At 39.1% G+C, this 26,215-nt stretch overlaps 1 protein-coding gene and 1 pseudogene across 1 annotated transcript; one reads left to right on the forward strand and one right to left on the reverse strand.

Moving 5' to 3' along the window:
• Positions 1–379: 379 nt before the first annotated feature.
• Positions 380–2,120, reverse strand: LOC134215020 (uncharacterized). Its single transcript, XM_062694285.1, has 3 exons — positions 1,931–2,120; positions 1,559–1,868; positions 380–1,455 (listed from the first exon to the last, which is right to left on the reverse strand). The coding sequence occupies exons 1-3, from the start codon at positions 1,989–1,991 to the stop codon at positions 1,035–1,037; spliced, it is 792 nt and encodes a 263-aa protein (XP_062550269.1). The 5' UTR covers positions 1,992–2,120; the 3' UTR covers positions 380–1,034.
• A 9,345-nt stretch (positions 2,121–11,465) lies between these two features.
• LOC134209200 (islet cell autoantigen 1-like protein) overlaps positions 11,466–26,215 on the forward strand; it is a 23,958-nt pseudogene continuing 9,208 nt past the window's right edge.

The raw sequence follows: 26,215 nt of genomic DNA on the forward strand, positions 1-26,215 counted from the left end.
TGTTATACATTAAACAGTTCAGTAACATTGAAAAATTGGTGCCAATATATGTAGTTGCCACTGCCCGTCAAGCGGGACAACATTGGTGGCAATATAGTTGTCACTGCCCGGCAAGCGGGAAAACAGGCAACAACAAAAATAAAGAAGAAAAAATATTGAGGAGGGTATTCATGGTCATGATTTGGCTATAGCTGGATATGTGAACATGGTAGATCTTACCCCGTAACACATCACGTCAAGGGTGGTCAAGGTATCTATCGTAATATGCAAATAATGTCAAATCAAGAGATCTAACTCATATAGTCTGGAAGGCGGGAAATTAGCTCTATGTAAGTAAATGTAATTTTCTTTTTCTCTACTTGATTAAAATGACCTTGAGTATTGTTTATATAGATTTTATTTTTGTATATTCGTAGTGGTAGTACCAAGTTTTTTTGTTTCCATGATTTGAATGTAAAAAATAATTGTGGCAAATATTCTAACAATTGTTCATTTTAAATAGAAAATTATTTAAAGCATCCAGTGCAATGCCTTTAATTATAATAGGACGAGTTAGCACTGTCCTATTTAACTCCATCATCTGATTGTTACTTTACAAATGTGTATTTTCATTTCAGCAGGTCACCTTCAGTATCTCAACTACGTCAAGAACAAGACACTGAAGACGATGTTACTGCAGAGGTCGCATATGTAAAGTTAAAATCAATTGGTGGATTTAAATGGAACGGTACTAACTCGTCTTATGCCTAAGTAAATTAATCATTCACATAAAAGCATGTTCATATATTTATATCAAAAATTTGTATACAGATATTAGTACTGGAATTGAAAAGTCCATGGTGGGGCATAACTTTTCCATAAAAATCAGCTATCTATAAACCGTCTCCGGGGCTATTTTCGTTGCTTGTAACTATACTACATTATAAAATGCTCTTCAAAAGATTCTAGGGTATCACTGTTTACATTGAATGGCAAAGTATGGGTGTATTAAATCGCATAACGCCAATAGAGCTTACCTGCCTAGCGTATTTGCCTCAATCCCTCCTTCTGTGCTGCTTTGGACAGAGTTGTTCATCATCAATTGTGGAAACAACCGTTGCTGGTACCAGCAGCAAGTGGTCATATTGGCCGTCGCGAGACGTTTGTTCCGGACCCCTCAAGGCATGCTCTCGAATGAAATCTTCCACAACTTCTTGTTGTAGAACCGAGAACTCCAGTAATGCTCCCCACGCTACAAGCGCGAACGGACGATCCTTGGATGGCAGTATCGACGGAGTGATTATGTGTCTATAAAGGCATCTCTTGACGATGTTTCTCAGTTGCTCAACTTGATCCTTGTTTGCGCATGGATGGTAGAGAGCGACGACGGCACCATGCTCCGCGTTATGAAGCCAGCGTTGCGTAGGGACGTATTCATATTCTCCGTACCTTGGCCAAAGCGGGCGATGTGTACCACTGGAATTAAAAATAAAAAGATATTTCTATTTATATCTGGTACTAAATCATAGCCATAGGATAAGACTTGAGTAATCCATAATCGTAATTCACCCGGACTTACAAAGTTGGAATCCGTTCTTCATAGTCAATACTGGTGTTCATACACTTGTGAATAGCTACGTACGCATCCGGAATATCGTACAACGTTATCAGCGGTTCCATATTGTAATCGCCGCTATAGTCATGCCTGTTATCCAAACACATGAACACAGTGGAATGGCGAACGTCGTACGGATCGAAATCAATCGTCAGATTCTTATGGGCATCGTCACAATCCGGATTATCTACGCCCATCAGGATCCGTCCGTGCTCGTCTTGTGGGATTGCCTTCGATTCCGGAACACTGGGAAACCATTCTCCTTTCCATTCGTCTGACAAAACATGTTTAAATGTTTTCATTGACTCCGATTTAGATATAAATTAACGTTCATACCTTTTTCCGCAACTGCAATAATCACGGTCAAACTTATGTAATAGAGCAGACATTTCACCATATTTTTATTGAAATAACGGTTGAAATTTACGTCACGAGAATTTGGGATTTTAGAATATCCAAACCTGAGGAGATTCCAAGCAAGTTTCGTTCGACTTTGTTTACGATGAGAAAATAAAACGTCAAATCAAAATGCATTTCGAACTTGCCTTTTGATAGGGACGAAAGTTGTAAAAGTCATGATTGATTTTTTAAAAATATTTTTCAATAATTAAGAATGTTCAGCCAACTTTCCAAGAGAAATCGGTGTTTTATACAACATAGAAGTGGGTTGGAGTGGTGAGTAGTAATGTTTGAAGGCAGTCAATTAATTTAAGTGTTAAATACGTTTGTGACTTTCGTCCTTATGAAACGAGAATATCGAATTTATTTTGTTGTGTTGACAATAAAACAAAGCAAGCAACGAAACCGAAACTGGAAAGCTTCTGTCACAAAAGAGCTTTTATATAGTCATTACGAATAATCAATGATTTTCAAATGATTTCAAATAGACCTGTGCAGGAGTTCATGAAATTCACTCACCCGATGGATTTTGACATTTGAGCGGGTCGTCTTCTCGAACAAAAGTTCATTTTGCGTTCATTATGCGACCCGCTCAAACGTCATAATTTCTTGCGGGAGTTCATTTTGCGTTAGTCTATTGGGCTCTAAAAGGTGTTCCCCGAAAGGCAAGGATGTTAACGATCATTCAGTAATTTGCGTTCGATCATTTAGTAGTTTGTCAACCCGAATAAAAAAGTCCAATAGAATTACAATAGAAATTATTGTAACAATATGATAAATTCAATTGTAATTACAATAAACGCTATTGTTGCTCACAATAGAATAACAATTAAGAATATTGTTTTCCACCATAAATCCTATTGTAAATGGCAGTTTTACAATAGAAAATAGGGGTTGTTAGTTACCGTAACAATAAAAAAATCGTTTTTTTCTCGAACAAATTTTTGCCTTTACAATAGAATTTATTGTAATTCTATTGTCAAAATTTTTCTGCCAATAGATTTTATTGTTCTTTTATTGGAACAACAATAAGGCAATTTAATTGGTACAATAGAAGAACAATAGAATTGATTGTTCATCAATAAAATGTATTGTAATTTTATGATATTTTAATGTAATTCTATTGTATTTTCTTTTCGGGAATAACACATTCCAGAAGCTGATTTTCAAATCATGTTGTATGGTGGACTTCTAGTGCGAAGGTTTTTCTACAACTTTGCCCAATGGTTCGTTGTTTGAATTCCACTAGTAACGGAGTTATAGCTATAGTTTCAGTAACTTAGACTAAATGATAACAAAATTCCAATCATTTAGTTTAAGTTACTGCAACTAGCGCTCCAACTCCGTTATTAGTTGAATTCTAATAACGAACCATTAGGCAAAGTTGTAGAAAAACCTTCGCACTAGAAGTCCACCATACAACATGATTTGAAAATCAGCTTCTGGAATGTGTTATTGACAAACTACTAGGTAAATGATCGAACGCAAATTACTGAATGATCGTTAACATCCTTGCCGAAAGGAAACATAAGCATACGAATCTTTTAATTCAAGACAAAATTTTCAAAACGACTTTATCTGGTTTTGTAAACAAAGATTCAATCGACGATTTGACGAATCTGACAGTTCTCCCACGCAAACCAGCACCACCAATACTGACCCTATTCGCATAAGCGTCCCATGTTGGTTTTCTTCAACTTGAGAAACATGCCATTGAATTCGGGACCGCTTTGCGATTTGGGAGTAACTTATTTTGTAAACAAGTATTGGAAGGCGAATTCCTGCTCCAGGAGGCATTTCCCGAGAAAGCCACGGTACACGTAAAAAAATTTAATGTTATTTATTATTAAGATTTCTAATACTTTTTTGCCAAAGCAGGCGCTTTATGATATGTATAAGAAAAAACTTATACATCGCATTAGTCACATACATTCCGAAACTTATACTTTTCATTAACGTATGAATGTTATTAGCTTTTTGATATGGGATCATTCATAAGGTGGCATAATGAAGAGTATAAGTATTTTCGAATGGTTTTTTGACATAACATATAAGGTTATTTTTTTACGTGTATGTATTCGACAGAGTAGACTTTCCTCTATCAGATAGGGGAACTAGTTTTGGGGAAAATCGCTTGCATTCTGCTGAATCCATGAAACAATGTTTGTTTACAAAATAAGTTACGCCCAAATCGCAAAGCGGTCCCGAATTTTTCAAACTCGTTTTACATGGAGAAATTGAAAAAATTCTAATAAATCGATAAATCCAGCAATCTTGCTGAAAATTTGGCATAATAATCTTTATCTGTATACATTGCTACACACTTAACTCATTTCACCGTATTCGGTAAATTTTACCGAAATCTCAACAGCAGAACTGTTCGGTAATTTATTTTACAGATTTTTTGTATTTTTTTCCATTGCTCAACTGTCAAAATCACCGAAAATCAGTGAAATTATTTACCGAACAGTTCTGTTGTTGAGATTTCGGTAAAATTTTACCGAATTCGGCGATTTATTTTAAGTGTGTATGGAACTATCAAATGGACCATAATTACATTGATGTTTTGTGTGAGAGTGTATCAAAATCTGGAATGTGACTGTTATGCGAATAAATAGCAAGATGGGACAACACAAGTGGGTTTTGATTTTCAAATTTCTAGAACAAAGCCTATTATTTTATCAGTTTTTCTTAAAGATGAGTTCATTTTAAGCTTATTTCTGAAAGAAAATAAAAATCGTCAAAAATCGACATGGGACTCTTATGCGAATCGCGGCAGAATAGGTAGGCGAAGGTTTCCGCTACCTGTTGATGGTGTTGGTTTGCGTGGGAGAGCTATCAGATTCGTCAAATCGACGTTTGAAGCTTTGTTTACAAAAGCAGGATAAGTCGTTTTGAAAATTTTGTCTTGAATTATAAATAATTTTTGCTGGATTTTCTCAAAATGGCACGCGACGTACCCTTCAAGAAAGATACCGCCGCGCTTTCTGCTCCCCGTTTACTTGATTCTTAAGGCTGCCTCACACCTCGGGAAAATTTTCCAGCGGATTTTGAGCCCCGTGTATTTTAAATGGGGCCGGGATTTTGATTTTCCGTGTCCAAATTCCGAAAACATCGCATATGCAAAAATGCATGGGGAAAAAATCCGCGAACCAAATTTCCGAGGTGTGAGGCTACCTTTAAGGTTGGTATCGTGTTCAATAGAATTTTTTTTCTTTCCCAATCCCATTTTATACTATGTTCGCACTATATACGGGCTTGTAACATAATATTTTTCGGCTATTTTGATGAGCTTTCGATAATTTGAGGCTGTAAACCATTCCACCGATTCGTTTAACTTTTAGTTAAAATTTGACACTTCGATGGTTATTTTCCCATCGTGGTTAAAATTTTACTCCGAAGCCGACCCATTTGAGTTTTGACAGATTGAAAGTTATTCGGAACGAAATGGATTTGGCGCCAATTTTCTCGCGAACAAAGTTTAACTATTGAACTGTCAAATCTAACCACCCAAGAAACAATTCAGAGCCATAAATCAACAAGCTTGTTGAACAATTGTTGTATAGAAGCGATGGTAGTTGAACAATAAAGCATGTTTAAGAAGTTGTTTAATAAATGTTATACTGATTGAAATCACTGCATCAGTTCCCTGTTTTGTTGTTATTTGAATAAAGCATGGAATAAAAGTTTAACAAATGTTGCCCTAAAATTTCCCTGGCAGGGTGAAGTGCAGTTGTATTATTCACTGTAAATATTCTTTATTCCACCAAAATAAATCCTATTTTGTGTAATCAAGTTGATATTGAATAACATGTTCATGTGATGCTTAATAACATTTGTTAGAATTTGTTATTCAACAGCGCTGCCGAAGTTGTACAATTTAATGAAGTAATGTGTCTTATATTAGATTGTAAGCCTTTGAACCAAACATGTTGATTAATTGTGAAATAAGTTTGCTGTATGATAACTGTTAAAATAACTTACTGATTCATTTATAGTGATGTTCTTTCAAATGTTGTTCAACACAACATAATTGCTGTTGATTCATCATTATTGACAAAATCAATTATGTCGTATCTGGCTGTGCGGATGTCACTGTGCATTGAATTTTTGTAAAATCGGACAAATCTTTCAAAAAGTTTAAAAAGAGTGGTACATATCACCGAAAATTAAAGCGAGTTGTTGTGTAGGACGCTACAAATACAACACAAAACAGTGGAAAATGCAGCGACATTGGCAAAACTCAAAGCTGTACCAGATCCAGCTTGTTTTTGCTTAATACTATAAAATTATACTAAAAAGCATAATTTCAGACCGAATAACGCGAGACAATACATCGATACCTTATCAATATAAAAAACCAAATTGTAAACCTTCTCGAAATTCAATCGTAGGGGCCCTTTGCAATGATGGGTCTCCAGTAGCTTTGCGAGAAAAGGCGTAGAATTGTCAATCCGTAGATCGCGAGTTCAATTCTCGGTCCGGTCTTGGATGTTTTCGGAAACATTCTCGACTCCCTGGGCACAGTGCATCCATTGTACTTGCAACGCAATATACATACTCATGCAATGGCGGGCATAGAAAAGCTTTCAAGTAATAACTCCTTTGCTCCTTTTGCATGATTCGTCGAGAAATCATAAAACATTTTTAACACGGATTTTCAAATTTTGAACTGGAAACTATTTTTACACGGAACGCATCCCCCGTGTAAAAAAAGAATCGGGTGTAGTTGAAAAGCAGGCTAAGTTCCAGTTGGAATGTAGAGCCATTGAAGAAGAAGAAGAAGAAGGACCTGTGCAATTGAATTTTGCAATTACCTCAAAAAGACTGCCGGCCTCAATTGTCTCCACAAGAATGCGGTGTTGAACTTAAATCTGTAGTTTAAAAAAAACACCTTAATAAAGAAAAAAAAAACACACAACAAGAATGAAATCTACAATAAATTAACTTTTGATACTTTTCCTAATTTTTTTTTTGATTACTGCACCGCACTGTTTGTTGTTGATTTTTAGACAGTGATGGGCATCAGATGCGCGCACGGATTAACTATTGGAAGCAGGTTGTTTCAGAATTCATTATTCAACGATTCTTAAACTGCAATCGGGGCAACTACATTCGATGCTTATCTGAATTTGTATAAACGTTGCTGTGCAAACGTTTTCAACAATATTGTTGCCATGTACATTCTATTTGATAAACATGTTCAAATGTTGTTTATTCAATGTTTGTGCAATAAATTGTTCAATTTGGTATTAAATAATTTATAACTACATTTAACATGGTCGATTTATATGACCTTGCATGGAGCAGTGGAAGAGCAGGCGGATGTCAATCGAAGGGTCCTGGGTTCGAGCCTCACATCGTTCGAGATTGTGATAACTGTAACAGTTCTAGTCGTCACAGTTCTATAAACTAATTAGTTGAAAAATCGATAGTTCATGAAAGCCATAAAATAATATCAAGATAAAAATTATCCGTAAGAATTAGTCCTCTTTTGACATTTTTATAAAAAAAAGCTTGTTGTGGAAACTTGTAATAAGCTTTATTTGAGATATTCCTTACAACAATTGAGATGTATTATAGCCACCAAAACCAAGCTTATTCCTCAAACTAATGTTGAATAATAGTTTCCTCCAATCTTCTATATTACACAATCAACAGTATATCAAACAGCCTTATTTGTGAAACATTGAACAAACGCTTTATTAGTTCGGGTAATACGCTTTGTAGTAACAAGCGTTGAATTAATGTTGTTGTAGCTCTTTTATTGTTTTTGCAGTTGAACAATCGAAGCAAGGTGATAGCTTAAACATTTATTTCAACATGCTTATAGAGCTACTGTTGTTGAATAGATTCTCCATTTTTGGGCGAACAAGGTTGGTATAGTAGTATCAAATGCAATAAATCAATCTTAATTAAACATACAGCTGAATAGCGTAGCTGTAAGAGACATTTCTTCAAACAACAATTGTTTCTTGGGCATGCTCCGGAGGAGGGTTATTTTTAACCACGGCGAAATAACTATCGAACTATCAAATTATAACTAAAAGTTAAACGAATCAGTGGAATGGTTCACAGCCTGAATAGCATGTTATCAATGTCGTTTTCGGTTTTAAACCTGGGTCAGGTCCGACCCCGACTCTGAATAACCGAACGAAAAACGAATCGGGATCGAGTCAGTATGATGGTATTAGTGAGAACTCAATCCTTATAATCTGTTTTGTTTTCAATTCGCATTTTTATCAGCTGGCAGAAACAGACATGTTTTATCTATTGAATTGTTTTTATCTTGTTTTATGAATTATGGGGGAAATCAGACGTTTCTTCTGTTAACTGTTTAATGACTAAAATGACTATTATTCCATCTATAAATTAATGTGATTAGGAGCTTGTGATGAATGACGACGGCAATGTGGATTGCCGTGAAAGAATTTATGCCAATCCGTGTTTCCCGATAAACTATTATGCTGATTCTTTATGGCTTTTTGGGTAACAATGATTGTGTTACAGTAAATTTGAATTATCAATTATGTCATTGAAATGGAACAGAACAAGAAAATATGGAAACACTTTGTAAAAAATCCAATACAACATTTATTGAGATTTGGGGCCTTTTATTTTAAAACAAAGAATCAAATCGTACAAGAGTTGAACAGCATTATTTTTTGCTATTTGCATTTTTTTGCTGTTTTTCTCCCAAGAAGAGGGGACCCTTTGGGATAAATTGCGATTTAAGGCCAGTATCGACTTAAAAAGTAGAGAGGTTACGGAATTTTGTTCAATATTACCAAGAGGAATTTTGACAACTGATCTGCATGGAGCAAATTGTCACTTTTACGTACGGAATAATCGAGCAGAATATTTTTCCAAAAGTAAAGTGACAGCTCCCATTACTTTACGTGGGAACCTTACAAATGCCAATTTTGTTTTTTGTTCTTTTCATGAGGATACTGTTTGTAAGAATTTTGTTTCGATTCTTTACTTTTCCGATTCAGTGAACGGAATTTAACATGTGATTGAGATAGAAAAAGAAATTTCTTTTGAACACGATACCAACCTTTAGTCAAAACTGCAAAAACCAAATATACAAGAGAGGCAAATAATTTTTCACTACAAAATCTAAACAGGAGATTCAACAGAATCAATATCAATGGGATAAAATATGCCTTTGTCGGTTTTTAACGAATTACAACTAAAAATCTTTCTTCCACTAAAAAAATATGCTCAATTCGTATAAAAACTGTTCCTAAATAAACATTTGAATTTATTTATAAATAAATACAATTAATTTGTTGATGGCAATATAGTTGCCAAAGTCTTATAAATGGTTAATGCCCCAAGCAACCAGAAGTTCAGATTTTACTTAAATTTACTCTTAAACGAACTAATTGGTTCACTATGGTTCACATCAAGTTCCAAGCATCCTTAACGGAACTTTAAAGTTCACTTAAAGTTCCGTTACATACAAAAAAATACTTAAAATGAGAGCTGATTAAGCCAAAATAGTCCTTCTTATCCGAACTTCTGGTTGCTTGGGGCCAGGGTTAATACATTATGTTTATATTCTTCAAATCCGTAACCTTGAACAAATTATGCACAGACTGCAATAATGAATAAAATAATGGTATAAACATTTTGGTATAAATAACTTCATAGTGGCAGATACTCTGGTACGCTATTTTCCCATTGATAGAGCAATTATACCTAAAGCATATGTTCGAATACACAACGTAATAGTGAATAAATAGCAGCTACCTTCTCGTCACTGCATTTTATAAATCACATTTTCAACAAAATTTTCAATCCTAATTTTGTTTATAGTGGAGCTACCATCTGAGGTAATCAGCGAAAAATAGGTCGATATCTGAATCCGATTCACCATCAGAGAAACTTGAAGACAGCACAAAATTACAATAATCCATTTTTGCGTGGAAGACCGCAACAAAATTGATAAATTTAACAAATGAAACAAACAAAATCAAATACCCATCCGTGTCTTTTACGTTTTCATTTTCCTTTAGCGTAAACATAAACACCAGTTTGACAGTTTGTGTTTGAATGTATTGGTGAACCTAGGTTGGATCTCGATAAATCGGCAGAGCGAACCTCATTCATTTTGGGTCGGATCTGGTGCGGATCGCGATCCAACCTGAACGAATAACCGAACGTTTTGACAGCTGTTAGAGCAGATCCGGTGCAGAACTAGGTTCGACCCAGCAATAACCGAAAACGACATAAGGTCAGAAGCTGGGAGCTGCGGACTCGATCGATTCTAATTTTCAAGATATTTTGCTTGAAACCGGAAAATTTCCTCTCAGTGTTCAATGTACACCCTACGATTTTCTCACATCGAATTATCGTTATGTCTATTTTTTAAAAAATAATTTTAAAGATTTCGACGATTTACTGCATTGCATAAATTATTGTGCCTATCGTAAAATTAAACCATGCTGTTCACTTATTAAATAAAATTCCTCGATAGGTTTAAAATGGCACCAAATAATTGAGTTTTGTTAGAAATGAACTATAATTAGTATGAGTTGATTTACACGTGTACTCCTTCGGCTGCGCTCAGAATGCTCACAAACTCTCTCGAAACGATGGATACTTTTTGACAGCTTGCTTTGGAGATTTTTTGACAATCGTTTCGACTCTATCCGCAGCTCCCAGGTCAGAAGTAATCTTGCTCTGCGAGCAGGGTTATTTGGAAATTTTTGAACTGTCACTTGTAAGCGAGCTTGTAAGTTTAATTTGATTTTAATTCACGAATCGGAATCCGTAACGTAAAAAAATTTAATGTTGTTTATTATTAATATTTCTAATACTTTTTTGCCAAAGCAGGCGCTTAATGACATGTATAAGAAAAAATTTATACATCGCATTGCATTAGTCACATATACATTCGGAAACTTATACTTTTCATTAACTTATTAATGTTATTAGCTTTTTGATATGGGATCATTCATTAGGTGGCATAATGAAGAGTATAAGTATTTTCGAATGGTTTTGACGTAGGACTTACGTCTTTCTTTACTATACTGGGTGTCATTTAGATTTTTGGAAATCGAGAGCGTTACGCTGGAAGGGAAGATTTTGAACGTTACTAGCGCCTTTATCTTTCGATGGATTTTTAAGATTTATATATCAATAGACTCGGAAATTCTCCACCATTTTGCCTATTTCATTGAAACTTAAGATTATTAACGATAAGCTATTGAAAATTTCAATTCTTGTCAAAGCCAGTAAAAATTTCATATGTAACCAATGCCGTGCATTCCTAACACGGACATCAGAATGCGGTATGTCACGGGCCTTCGGGTCTACCGGAAGATTTTCTTTGTGTTTAAAAGAAGCAGTGCCTGCCGTGTGCGAGTCATAACAATTTGTGACAGCAGCGCGTACTGACGTGCTTTTTTCTCGCGCATTTTCGTTTCGTTCGTTCGTTCGCTGTGTTTACCTACACAGCGACAGCATGCAGTCACCAGCGGTAGAACTGTCGGTGGGTGGTGGGTCTGCGAATATGCATGAAAGAAGTGGGCGCATTTTTTTGTCATACTGTGCTTGATGATGGTCGGATGCAGTGGTGTCGGTTGCGATGGATGCTCCTCCTCTATTTTAGTAGGGTTACTGCTCCCTAACTTGTTTCTTATTGTTGTAATTTTTTCAGCAGTAAGCACGCATGTTAGCAAAAAAGCAACGAAATTGGTGCTGTATTTCTTTGTTTGGAAAACGGGACAGTTCCCCTAAAATAACACATTTTGCCCAAGTCTGAAAATTTTATAAACAGAATTTTTAAACTTCAAATACTATCATCAATAAGAAATCTATAAATGCCTTACATCTGCTTGAGTAAATAAGGGCTTAATAGTTAGAAACAAAGCAATTTTAATTATGTATTTAATTATTAGTTTTATTTTCAGAAGTTGTCGCTTCCAATATCAATACCTTTAATCAAACTCCATAGATCCAAAAGTTATAAGTTAAATGTAAATACGTTACGTTTATACAAGTCCTACGTCTACTCGCGGTTATGTTGAAAACATTACCCATTGCTTTTTTTTGCCATAACATATAAGGTTATTTTTTTACGTGTAAATAATAAATGATCGATAACATCCTTGCACGCCATCATCATTATCGGTTCAGACCTCTGCGTACTCTCATCGAAAAAGCTCCCGTGAATGACTGTCAAATAGCTTCTGTCATCGCACCTCGATCCGTCATCGTTGTGCGAGAGAATGTGAAAAAATAAATTGCGTGTGTTTTGGATTCGCTTGCAGTCGGTTAGTTTTTCGGAATTTTACCGTAAAAAAGTGATCCAATCTTCGCCGAAAATTGCTGCAAACTGTGCACCGATGGCTCTGGAACCGTTTGCGTGTTTTATGGTGAGTGCTCGCTTCCGGACGTGACCGGAAATTTCACTTTTCCCAACGACAAGGTCTCGGCGGCTGCGGCGGTGTCTGCTCCTACTTCGGATGGTTCTCCGCTTTTTTTTTCGGGTGTACGTGCGATGGCAGACGTACAATACACACAGAGACACGGCGGCGACAACCACATGCGACATCGGGAACTTTAATATTTCGCACACACCTGTGAAGGAAAAGTATTTTGTTATTTACAACGGTACTGCAGCTCTTCTATGCATAGTGCACAGTGGTTTCACTTTCACGGAAGGTGGCCGTAAAGTAGATTACGTGACATGTACATGTAATCAAAAATGTGTGTTCGGTGAAGTTGAGTTAAATTTATTTAGCCTAATTATCAAGCAAAAATCCTTGCACGTTGCCATACACAATAGATATAGAATAAAGAATTTGTTTAATTTATTGTGGGTAGCACGAACAAGACTATAAAAATGACTCAATGAATATCGAAAGGCAATAACAATAAGATTAAAAACCGCATACTGTTCATGATATTCAGTATTTAATGCACAAATGGTATTAGCGTTAGGTATTAGCAAAAATAAAAGTAGAGGGTTATATGAAAGATATGACCGCAAATTGAACGTAGAATTATGTAAAGTGCGAAAGTGGATGCAAACATTGATCATCAACATCAACAAAACACCAAGCCGAAATGTAGGCAATTTATTGTTAAAGTGCTATTTCAACATTGACTGGCTAAATTGAATTTTTAATTAATTTAATTAATTGAAATTTTAATTAATAATTAAATGCATTGAATCAATTGTTTACAACAGTATAGAATAATACAAAAATCTACAGAATCCGTTGAAAAACTACTGAGTTATTGGCTCGTACTTCCTGACCTTTTTTCGAGACGGTACCAAATTTGAAACTTTGGAATGACCCCCTATCTTAGCGAAGGACGTAATTCTACGTCAAAAAGGGGAAACAAAAAGACTTTAATTCATGATTTTTGCTGAAATTCTAGAATAGGTTGTAACATACATGTTTTATGAAATCTAAATTAGATTTTTTTTGGTTTGATACTGTTTGTCTATCAACATGATAAAAAATGTATATAACAATTATGACCATTGAGATTGATGAAGCAGCACGCCGTTATTCCGTTATGGTCACATAGACACAAGACGGCCCAGCTCAACACGGTTTCTCCTGATGTTTATGTATCTGTCAGTCTATGTGGTTGCAAAGTGCATCGTGTATCGTCCGCCTTGGCTATGGTGCGTGTTGCTTGGTGGGTCACTACACACATAAGCACAAACGCAAAGAGTGCATTGATATGCGATCCTAGTGTCGGACAGTAGTTGCGTATGTCGACGGATTATGGAATCTACGCTCATGCACACATGTGAAGATAGTCATCGATGGACAGTTATCTGGTACCGGTGTTTTAATTTCTTATTGGAAGTCTTTCATTAACATATTTTTTTCTATCATACTCTTGGCGGCAACCGATATATTATTGAACTTCGTTTTATTGTCTTCAAGTTATTTATTCCAATCTGATTTATTGGGTTATTTGGTGATATAAACATGATTTAGAAAAGAAGATCCGACTATAATATCAATTAAATATAACCACATATAACATCCAATGCTGGGAATTTAGATTTATCAGTAAGCTGCGAAGGCTAACGGAGGTCCACCGTAGCATAGTTGAAGAAAGCACTACAGTATCTACCTGATTTTGTCACTCCCCGATTTGATCACGTTTTCGACCCAATTTTATCACGTTTTTGACCCGATTTTGCACTGAGCTGTATTTTGAGCTGTATTCTAAGCATATTATATTATTTTATATAGTACACAATGGACCAACATGACCCAGATTTTTTTTCAATGATGCCTATATGTAGCATTGAGTAAAACCATCGTCTTTGTAAATGGGAGGCTATTGTTTTTACGAAATATTGTATGTTAATGCTTCGGAACATCCATAAATTACGTGACATTTGCAGGAGTAATGTTTTAAAGATATGTTACACATCAGCATACGGATTTCTCACTCACTCACGCGACAACTGATCACTCCACCATGCATTTTATCCGGATAAATTACAGTGCGATAAACTCCGGCACAAGCGATAGTGCGAAAAATTGTTATCCTTCTTCTCATGTTTCGCGAAAATCAAATGTTGCTTACTTTGCCTCTCCAAGCTGATTGAACTGATCCAAGCTGATTGAAGGTTCAATACAACAGTTTTTCCCTTCGATTTCAATCAAATTATGTGGTGGGGTGGTTATAGTGGGCGCTCTAAATATTTTAAAATTGTTTTGGATTCGAATCCCGTTGCGGTCCTAAATTTTTGTAAACATGCTTGTAAAATTTATCTGGTGAGGCGACGAGAAGGAAAATTTGTGGATTAAAATTAAATTATCCGGCGAGCCGGCACTCACGAATTTATCACCCGCCATTCTATCCGGATAAAAATGTTGTGTGAGAATACTTCCTCACAGGGCAACATGAAAAATCACACTCCGCTTAATGGATTAATCGCAGGTTTTTATTCATATGAGTGAGAATTCCGAAGCCTGCACATCATACATAATTATGCATGCTACTATAAAAAGTGACGATTGGTGGTGGATCACTTAATTTTTACGTGACTTATTTTATGGATTCCACCCATAGATTTCATGGAAATGAAAAGCTTTAAGGTTGCCCTGAACTGTCACTGTCGTTGTGATTCTATTGGCCCCATTGACATTTTCATACCAAAGCTATCAGCTATAGGAACAGTCGCATCTCGTTGATTTGAAGGATCCTTTATTATGATTCATAATTATATGAGTACATAACACTAAGATGAGTATGAAGATAACAAGAAAACTGATTTCGAAGATGTAAAAAAAAAATAATTTTCTCGTCTGTGGAATCGTTTATGCCAGGCCTGCCCAACCTTTTCAAGCCACGGGCCAATATTTGAAATCCACAGATGCTGGGGGGCCAGAAAATATTTTGTACATAACTTTTTAAATATTTTTCAGAAAAACTAAACGCGATTTATTTACGTTCAAACAATCTTTTTTGTTTATTTTGTTTTCGTCGTTGCATTAGAGATTCATTGGAAACATTAAATTGAATTATTTACACCATTCACCGGATGTTAAAAAATGGAAATTTCGTTACTTTACCAGCATATCGAACAGATTAGCATGAACTGTTTTCAACAGGATGAGATAAATGTACCAGAATTTAGCAACCCACTGTGACTAGGTGCTTTATCTTCAAGTCATAAAAATATTTGGCAATATCTGTTAGAAAAGTCAAGTCACTCATCTATTCAGAATCATTCAGCTCGAGCAGTGGTTTTCTTTTATGTTGTAGAAACAGTGCCATTTTTTTCGAAAAGAATAAAATCTCTCAAGAATGGTACCAAGACAATGAAATTCGCAAAAATACATACATACAGTCTCCGTATTATGCTTTAATTTCCTTCAACATCAATTATAATTGGGGGTGTTGAGTTCCCAACATTAATAAAGTTAATTGTCTTAATGACGAGCGTCAATACTTGAGGAATATTGATCGTTTTCGCATATCGATTCTTTTGCCATTGCCTATGTCATTGCTTTTCCTTGCTTAGAATTATCACAAGGCCATTGTTCTTTCCTGTCATTGCTGGTGCTCCATCAGTCGTAAGGTTCCGAGCAGCACACATGTTACACATATATTACAGTAACTTATATGGACAGATTCAGTCACCATTGAGTTACTGCAACCATATTGACTTGTGCTGCTTGGGGTCCCTTAAGTTTTCGAAAGAGAAAAAAAGATCTTTACCCAGGTCTTAACAGCCAAAGGTTTTCAATCAAAGCTACACGCCGCGGGCCACAAAAAAATGGAGCAGAGGGCCGCATCCGGCCCGCGGGCCGTACGTTGGGCAACCCTGGTTTATGCCTTTCTTGTACACCAACGTGTAACGAAAAGGCTACAACCTCCAAACACGGTTTTTTTGATAGGATGCCTTGAGCGCCGACTTTCATATACCGATCAACTCAGTTTGACGAATTGGGGTCATTAAATCTAAATCATTGAATGGCGGTCTACTCACAAATAGCAACTAGAATTGAGCTTATCTCTGGCCAAAAAGTGCGACGTGGGAAAATATGTTTGGCAACGTGGCCGCTAGATCCCTTACTATTCAACACATAAAGATACTTTTTCTGGAAATGTGGGAATTGTTCTTCAGGAAACTAAGAAATTGCTCCAAGAACGCCACCTGAAATTCCAGCTAGAATTTCTCTCGTATTTCAGCCTGAAATTATTTCAAAACTCTATTTTTTTTTTTTGGACATTCATAAATATTTTCCTATGAAAGTTTCTTAGGAAATTCATTAAACAAAAGCTTCTTATTTTAAAATTTCTCCTAGATTTGTTTCAGATATTCTTCTAGGAATCTTTCCAAGAATATCTCCAGGAAATCCATCAAACATTTTTCCAAAAAATCCTCCTGAGACTCAAACCAGGAAATCAATCGCGAATTTCTTCAAGATTTTTTTTTAAATTTGTCAGGAAATCCTTTCGGATACGAATTCCGAAACGAATTCCCGGATAATTCTTGAAGATTTTTTCGGGGGAACTTTTAAAGGGATTTCTGAAGGAGTTCTTGAAGTAATTTCCGGAGAAATTCTTGGCGGAATTTTTGGGAGAATACATGGAGGAATTTCTTGAGGAAAAAGTGGGAGAGTTTCTAGAAGAATTTCCGGGGTTATTGTTTTAAGATATTGCTGCGAGTTCCTGGAAAAAAATCTCGGAAAATCCTGAAGGACATTTTGGATGATTTTTTGTAGACATTTTAAGGAAAGTACCCGCAAAAAAATAGAGAATTGCTGGAGAATTTCTTGAATAACTTCCAGCGGAATTTCAAGGAGAATTGTAGTTAATTCCGAAAAAGTTTTGACGAAATTTTCGTGAGAATATCTGGAGAAATAGCCATATGAATGGGCAGACGGAGGAATTTCCGGAGGAACTTCCGGAGGAATTCCCGAAGGAACTTCCGGAGAAATTCCCGGAGGAACTTCCGGAGGAACTTTCGGAGAAATTCCCGGAGAAAGTTCCGTAGGAATTCCCGAAGGAACTTCCGGAGGAATTCCCGGAGGAACTTCCGGAGGAATTCCCGGAGGAACTTCCGGAGGAATTCCCGGAGGAACTTCCGGAGGAATTCCCGGAGGAACTTCCGGAGGAATTCCCGGAGGAACTTCCGGAGGAATTCCCGGAGGAACTTCTGGAGGAATTCCCGGAGGAACTTCCGGAGGAATTCCCGGAGGAACTTCCGGAGGAATTCCCGGAGGAACTTCCGGAGGAATTCCCGGAGGAACTTCCGGAGGAATTCCCGGAGGAACTTCCGGAGGAATTCCCGGAGGAACTTCCGGAGGAATTCCGGAGGAACTTCCGGAGGAATTCGGAGGAACTTCTGGAGGAATTCCCGGAGGAACTTCCGGAGGAATTCCCGGAGGAACTTCCGGAGGAATTCCGGAGGAACTTCCGGAGGAATTCCCGGAGGAACTTCCGGAGGAATTCCCGGAGGAACTTCCGGAGGAATTCCCGGAGGAATTCCCGGAGGAACTTCCGGAGGAATTCCCGGAGGAACTTCCGGAGGAATTCCCGGGGGAACTTCCGGAGGAATTCCCGGGGGAACTTCCGGAGGAATTCCCGGGGGAACTTCCGGAGGAATTCCCGGAGGAACTTCCGGAGGAATTCCCGGAGGAACTTCCGGAGGAATTCCCGGAGGAACTTCCGGAGGAATTCCCGGAGGAACTTCCGGAGGAATTCCCGGAGGAACTTCCGCAGGAATTCCCGGAGGAACTTCCGCAGGAATTCCCGGAGGAACTTTCGGAGGAACTTTCGGAGGAACTTTCGGAGGAATTCCCGGAGGAACTTCCGGAGGAATTCCCGGAGGAACTTCCGGAGGAATTCCCGGAGGAACTTCCGGAGGAATTCCCGGAGGAACTTCCGGAGGAATTCTCGGAGGAACTTCCGGAGGAATTCCAGGAGGAACTTCCGGAGGAATTCCTGTAGGAACTTCCGGAGGAATTCCTGGAGGAACTTCCGGAGGAATTCCTGGAGGAACTTCCGGAGGAATTCCCGGAGGAACTTCCGGAGGAATTCCCGGGGGAACTTCCGGAGGAATTCCCGGGGGAACTTCCGGAGGAATTCCCGGGGGAACTTCCGGAGGAATTCCCGGGGGAACTTCCGGAGGAATTCCCGGGGGAACTTCTGGAGGAATTCCTGGAAGAACTTCCGGAGGAATATCTGGAGGAACTTCCGGAGGAATTCCCGGAGGAACTTCCGGAGGAATTCCCGGAGGAACTTCCGGAGGAATTGGGAGGAACTTCCGGAGGAATTCCTGGAGGAACTTCCGGAGGAATTCCTGGAGGAACTTCCGGAGGAATTCCCGGAGGAACTTCGGAGGAACTTCCGGAGGAATTCTGGAGGAACTTCGGAGGAATTCCCGGAGGAACTTCCGGAGGAATTCCCGGAGGAACTTCCGGAGGAATTCCCGGAGGAACTTCCGGAGGAATTCGGAGGAACTTCCGGAGGAATTCGGAGGAACTTCCGGAGGAATTCCGGAGGAACTTCGGAGGAATTCCCGGAGGAACTTCCGGAGGAATTCCCGGAGGAACTTCCGGAGGAATTCGGAGGAACTTCCGGAGGAATTGGAGGAACTTCCGGAGGAATTCGGAGGAACTTCCGGAGGAATTCCCGGAGGAACTTCCGGAGGAATTCCCGGAGGAACTTCCGGAGGAATTCCCGGAGGAACTTCCGGAGGAATTCCCGGAGGAACTTCCGGAGGAATTCCCGGAGGAACTTCCGGAGGAATTCCCGGAGGAACTTCAGCAGGAATTCCCGGAGGAACTGAGGAATTCCCGGTGAACTTCCGGAGGAACTTTCGGAGGAACTTCCGGAGGAACTTTCGGAGGAACTTCCGGAGGAATTCCCGAAAGAACTTCCGCAGGAATTCCCGGAGGAACTGAGGAATTCCCGGAGGAACTTCCGGAGGAACTTTCGGAGGAACTTCCGGAGGAACTTTCGGAGGAACTTCGGAGGAATTCCCGGAGGAACTTCCGTAGGAATTCCCGGAGGAACTTCCGAAGGAATTCCCGGAGGAACTTCCGAGGAATTCCCGGAGGAACTTCCGGAGGAATTCCCGGAGGAACTTCCGGAGGAATTCCCGGAGGAACTTCCGAAGGAATTCCCGGAGGAACTTTCGGAGGAATTCCCGGAGGAGCTTCCGGAGGAATTCTGAGGAACTTCCGAAGGAATTCCCTGGAGGAACTTCCGAAGGAATTCCCGCAGGAACTTCCGGAGGAATTCCGCAGGAACTTCCGGAGGAATTCGCAGGAACTTCCGGAGGAATTCCGCAGGAACTTCCGGAGGAATTCCGCAGGAACTTCCGGAGGAATTCCGCAGGAACTTCCGGAGGAATTCCCGGAGGAACTTCCGAGGAATTCCCGGAGGAACTTCCGGAGGAATTCGGAGGAACTTCCGGAGGAATTCGGAGGAACTTCCGGAGGAATTCCCGGAGGAACTTCCGGAGGAATTCCCGGAGGAACTTCCGGAGGAATTCCGGAGGAACTTCCGGAGGAATTCGGAGGAACTTCCGGAGGAATTCGGAGGAACTTCCGGAGGAATTCGGAGGAACTTCCGGAGGAATTCGGAGGAACTTCCGGAGGAATTCGGAGGAACTTCGGAGGAATTCCCGGAGGAACTTCCGGAGGAATTCCCGGAGGAACTTCCGGAGGAATTCCCGGAGGAACTTCCGGAGGAATTCGGAGGAACTTCCGAAGGAATTCCTGCAGGAACTTCCGGAGGAATTCTGCAGGAACTTCCGGAGGAATTCCCGCAGGAACTTCCGGAGGAATTCCTGCAGGAACTTCCGGAGGAATTCGGAGGAACTTCCGGAGGAATTCGGAGGAACTTCCGGAGGAATTCGGAGGCACTTCCGGAGGAATTCCCCGAGGAACTTCCGGAGGTATTGCAGAAGGCACTTCCGGAGGAATTCCCGGAGGAACTTCCGGAGGAATTCCCGGAGGAACTTCCGGAGGGACTGCGGGAGGAACTTGCGGAGGAACTTTCGGACGAATTTCCGGAGGAACTTCTGGAGGAATTCCTGGAGGAACTTCCGGAGGAATTTCCGGAGCAACTTCCGGAGGAATTCCGGGAGGAATTTCTGGAGCAACTTCCTGGAGGAACTTCCGGAGGAATTTCCGGAGCAACTTCCGGAGGAATTCCCGGAGGAATTTCTGGAGCAACTTCCAGAGGAATTCCCTGAGCAAATTCCGAAGAAATTCCTGGAGTGACTTCCGAACGAATTCCTGTAGTAGCTTCCGAACGAATTCCTGGAAGAATTTTCGAACGAATTCCTGGAGGAACTTCCGAAGAAATTCCTGGAGGACCTTCCGAAGAAATTCCTGGAGGAACTTCCGAAGGAATTCCTGGAGGAACTTCCGAAGGAATTCCTGGAGGAACTTTCGAAGAAATTCCTGGAGGAACTTCCGAAGGAATTCCTGGAGGAACTTCCGAAGGAATTCCTGGAGGAACTTCCGAAGGAATTCCTGGAGGAACTTCCGAAGGAATTTCTGGAGGAACTTCCGAAGGAATTTCTGGAGGAACTTCCGAAGGAATTCCTGGAGGAACTTCCGAAGGAATTCCTGGAGGAACTTCCGAAGGAATTCCTGGAGGAACTTCCGAAGGAATTCCTGGAGGAACTTCCGAAGGAATTCCTGGAGGAACTTCCGAAGGAATTCCTGGAGGAACTTCCGAAGGAATTCCTGGAGTAATTGTAAACTGCATAATGATGAAATAATTTTGGCGACACTGACAGCGTCATTCTGGCGGACTGAATAGGGCAATTTTCTCTCTCAGAGAGTGCTACCACGTGCTTTTTTAATGGAAAACCCTTCCCTCAGACCTTAAGGCTTCTCGTAGATTTCCACGTTTTCTTACCATCTGCGCGCCCTCTTCGCACACGATATCTCTGACATGCAATTCGTAGTCCAACTCATCTTCCTTTAAGAAATCAACACGAAGATCACAAAAACGCGCTTCCAAATCATCCAAACTAATGATCGCATTGCCTCCTAAATCAGTCATCCTGTGCAAAATCTAATACAAAGGAAATGCGAAAAAATAGCTAATGTTTAATGTGACCAGCTACCCAGAAACACACCAAAGCCAGGAAAAAATGTTTCTCTTTGTACCCGAAATTCGCCTAAAGACGCCTAGATATGACAATGAAAAAAAGAGCATTTGCAAATATCATGCGATTTATATTTTTTTGAGATCAGTCCACCTGTGAACAAAAGATATTTTTTTGGCTTGCTATCGTAGGTAGCTATTTTTTGCCGATTCTGGTTTTAATCAAACAGACTTTCTATCACTGAGAAATCTGCAAAAAGGAATTCAAATAACAACTTATCACGAAACACTGTTGAAGGAGGGTTTGTGAGTCTAGCGCGAATAAAATTGAGTGAAACCACACAATTTGAGATAAATGTTTTTTTTTAGAAGGATCGCCAATTGTCACTGCCGATGACGCCCATGCGTCTTTGGCATGGACATCCGCACGTCCCGAGCTAGCTCACCTCTTTTCCTTATCTCAGGGTCGAACAATTGCACTAGCGGAGACTTACCTGTACCACTTTGCAACCACAGTGAAGTAAATGGACTGAAATTTAATTTTTCGGTGCACACAAGAAGTTGGCAAATAAGAAGTGAATAATGAACTAGAAATTTATCATTTTGATACTAGGTTATTTTTATTTGGAAATTCTAGGCACTGTTAATAGGGAACGGACTCACTTTAGCTCGTTGATGCTGCTGCACGTGATATCGCCACCACGAGGTCCACTTGGTTTGCAATGGCGCCGGTTCACAACCGGCCGGAGACAACTTTCGGCACTAGAACTGCCGGGGAAATGCTGCTCTTCGGCTTCACTGTTCCACTAATTCGGGAAGGCTTTACTTTCACCTCCGCCTGGAGGACTTTACGTTGGGGTCGTTTGTTGACGGACGACCTTCGGCAGACCACTGAATAGTGTCTTCGAGAGGAATTTAACCGTGGTTTAGTTCACTCGCGGCACCATGCACACTAGGTCGGTATATTCACGGTCAATCACTGTACCGACTTAAACTCTTCGACCTGTTGCGACCTCTCACTTTAACTACCGGTCTCTACGTTGACGGTAAGGAGAACCGGGGCTAACTAGTAGCCTTACCAGTCGCGATTATAAACGAATTCGCAAACTGTAGTAGTCTAAGAACTAAACCACTTTGCCAAAGGCAATAACGTTTGGAAAAAATAAACTTTCACTGCCGAAATAAAACACCGTTTGGCACACTACCCATGATCTAATAGAGGCCTTCCATGTGGATCGATGGGCCTTATATAGGGTCAGAGGATTCAATCGCATGGTCTATCGAATGATACCAACTCGTGGGCATATTGCTAGATGGTATTAGTTTGGCGCCGTCCGATGATAGTTGCGAGCAGTGAACATCTCCCCAATCGTGCTTCCTAGCTATATTCGAATTTCGAACATTCCCTATCTCCTATTGGTTCACCGGATTGAGAGAGCTCTCACTTGACGGCACATGAACTCTTTTTGTCGTGTTGCTAGAATTCTTTTTTTTTTAATTCAGCGTGATGGTCAATCCCAATCCGGTTACCGCAATTATTAAAATTGTAATTCAATTTAGCAAAATTCAATGGGGGGGGGGGGGGGGTATTTATGTTTATATAAGAAAAATGTTCGTGTGTGAATATTTACATTTACTGTTGACAATAATCCAATAATGGTGTGGCAAAACAATCACCTGAAATGGCATTTCAGCCTTGTAAACTTCAAGGAAGGTTACACAATAATTTAAGATGGATGTTCGGAAAAAAATTCGTAAAAAAAATCGCGAAGAAATTTCTAGAGGAGCTTCCAGATAAATTCCAGGGAAAACTTCTGAAGGAATTTTTTGATGAACTTCCTACCTAATTCGATTTTAAATTTATCATTGATGTGGAAGGTGAATAATTTGAGCAATTAAATAATTCTAGAGTGCTTTGAAAATAGGTCGTATATGCAAAAGAGAGTCTCTCTTTGGATCTATTCTCTTGGGATTATTACGAAACTGTACAAAAGTTTACTTCGAATTTCTTGGCAGATATCCAAAGACAATAGCTTTGTCTATCATGCTGAAGTGAAAATGTAGCAAAACATGTAAAACTAGCCAATATATTAGCGAAAGAGAGCGTGACCAAAGAGAATCTCTCGTTTGCACATACGACCTATTCTCAAAGCAATCTAGAATTGTGTGACATCGAAAATGATTTATAAGTTTTAATTTAAGCCAAAATTTGCAATTTTCACTTACCCTTTAGTTTTAACATACATGGGGCAAGTGGGACATATTTGAACAACAATTTCGTTAGAGCCCTTTTAATTGTTTTTAAATCGTTGTCTAGTGAAAAATAACTTCGACACTCATATATCATATGGATCTGAATCAGATGTAGTTTGCTTATTGTTGGTTTCACTGTTAAATAGTATTGTACAGTTGATTAACAAATGTGTATTATTCATTCTAAAAATTATCTCCCGCAATAGTTATAACAATGCGATATTTTTCCATTTACAGTGCAAATAATCTATTTGTTCAACGATAGGTCAACAAAATTTGTCTTGTGTTTTGTTATTTTCAAATTGCGCATCAAATTTACAGATTTTCAGATAAATTAAGTGCTCAACACATAAATTGGCAATTTCGTTCTATTACAAATTTATAACAGTGCGCATAGCCTGAATAAAAACGTTTCTTTTGAGGTACTGATTTATGTAATAATCTGTGCTTTAAACACAGAAACATTCACTCGAATGGTGAATAAAGATTTGCTTATCCTTTCCATCTAAAACATTTGGTACAAAAGTAACCCAGTGAAGAGCAAAACAAGAGCCAATTAAACAGTAAATCGGCTGTTGTCTGGTGTTCATATTTGCTAAAATTATAATCCCTTCCTTGTAGCAAAAAAAAAAATTCGACAAGCAACAAACCTCCATCCATGATCTGAAAATACTACGACTCAGAAGTAATATGAACATTGTAGATTCCTTTAATTAGTTTAGTTCGACAGTATAAAACAGAATAGGTCCCACTTGCCCCGTTTGAAGGGGTAAGTGGGTCCTACAGGTCAATTTCTTTCTTTTACTACCAATATTTTTTGTAATTGAATAAATGGCTTACAACACGTCTACACTTCAACAACGGAAGCATATAATGATGTATGCGTGGTTAATGTTTTGAAATATCGTGTTTTATAAGTATGCGTTAACATTTTTGCTGAACTAGCGTTTTTTTAGGTCCCACTTGCCACGGAGTACCTTATAAATTGTTCAATTAGGTGGATAGCTTTCTAAGAAAATCATACCTATACAATTTCAATCATTGCTGATAATACTCTTGTGCCGATGACAATTTTTTTTTTGATTTTGTCACATTTGCCTTATTTTATTACCCCAAAATTCACCAGGGGGTGATAAAATCGGGATATTACTGTAGTAGAGCAGCGTACTGAGGATCATGGATTCAAACAGCACCGAAGGGAGTGGTACATTTTCAATTAAATCCATCACATATTGTTCATACCTTTAAAAAGTTCAGTTGATTAAAAACAAATCAACGTACTGAGGATCGTGAGTTCAGTCCCATGGAAGGAAAGTGGGTAACTCAATACATTTTCAAATCAAAATCAGTTTTTGATTGTTTTTTCCAATTTCGTTTATTTGGTAGGCTCAGGCGTGTATAACACTTTACGGAGCCACGTTTCTTTGAGATATGTTTTGATTGTTGGTAAAGATGAGAAAATCGTTACGCTACGAAAAAATCGTTACAGTTACGTACAGAATCTAGTTTTCGATTTTGAAATAAGACAGGCATCAACCTTCGACCGCTGCAATCCGAAATCCGAAGAGCCTCATCCAATTGGTGATTCCATATTAGAATGGACTGTTTAAACGGTCTAGAGCTTTCGTTAGTCTGCATACTTTCGTTGAGTCCGTGCAGAATCTTCAGGTTGCTCCATAAATATTACTTCGTTGCAATGAACCTTGCAGACAAGCGGACATAGCGTCCATCTGGTCTATTCTAGATCATGCTTCACAGCCATCGTCATCAGGAATCGAATCGTAAAGTAGGTTATTACCACCGGAGCGTAAACTTCTTCAAAGTCGATGTATGGTCTCTGAGAACACCGTTTGACAACCAAACGAGCTTTGTAACGTAATTTCTTCATTCGCGTCTCGTTTACATCTGATTAGCAATTTGTTCCACGAGCACCCAGGTATTGTTGTCCTCTAGATCTTTGATTTCTGTTTCATTCCTTCCAACCACTGATCGACTTTGATCCTGTCGCTTCAGGACTTCTGTGTACAGGTCGATCACCAGAAATGGAAATGGATCACCCTGTTGAGAAATGTTGATGGTATGCGTCAAGATGAATACACAGCAAGGTGTTTCAATCTGCCCAGTTTATGGACGAGAAGAAGGCGGGGTGAAAAATTTTTTCGTGCAAAACATAAACAAACCGCTGGCTCTTCCATACTAAAATCAAAGATGGCTGAATCGTAATTTGGAGATTGGAACACCTAGTGGTGTATTCATCTTGGTATGCGTACTGACAGGGTGTGCATGAGGATTGAAAGTCCATCCGGAAATGCGGGAAAAGTCGGAATTTCTTGAAATTAAACAAAAATCGGGAAAAAGTCATCAGGTGTTCTTTTCATAGCAATACGTAACTTCTAG

The sequence above is a fragment of the Armigeres subalbatus genome, chromosome 2 (genome assembly GCF_024139115.2).
Source record: "Armigeres subalbatus isolate Guangzhou_Male chromosome 2, GZ_Asu_2, whole genome shotgun sequence".
Classification (NCBI taxonomy): Eukaryota; Metazoa; Arthropoda; class Insecta; order Diptera; family Culicidae; genus Armigeres; species Armigeres subalbatus.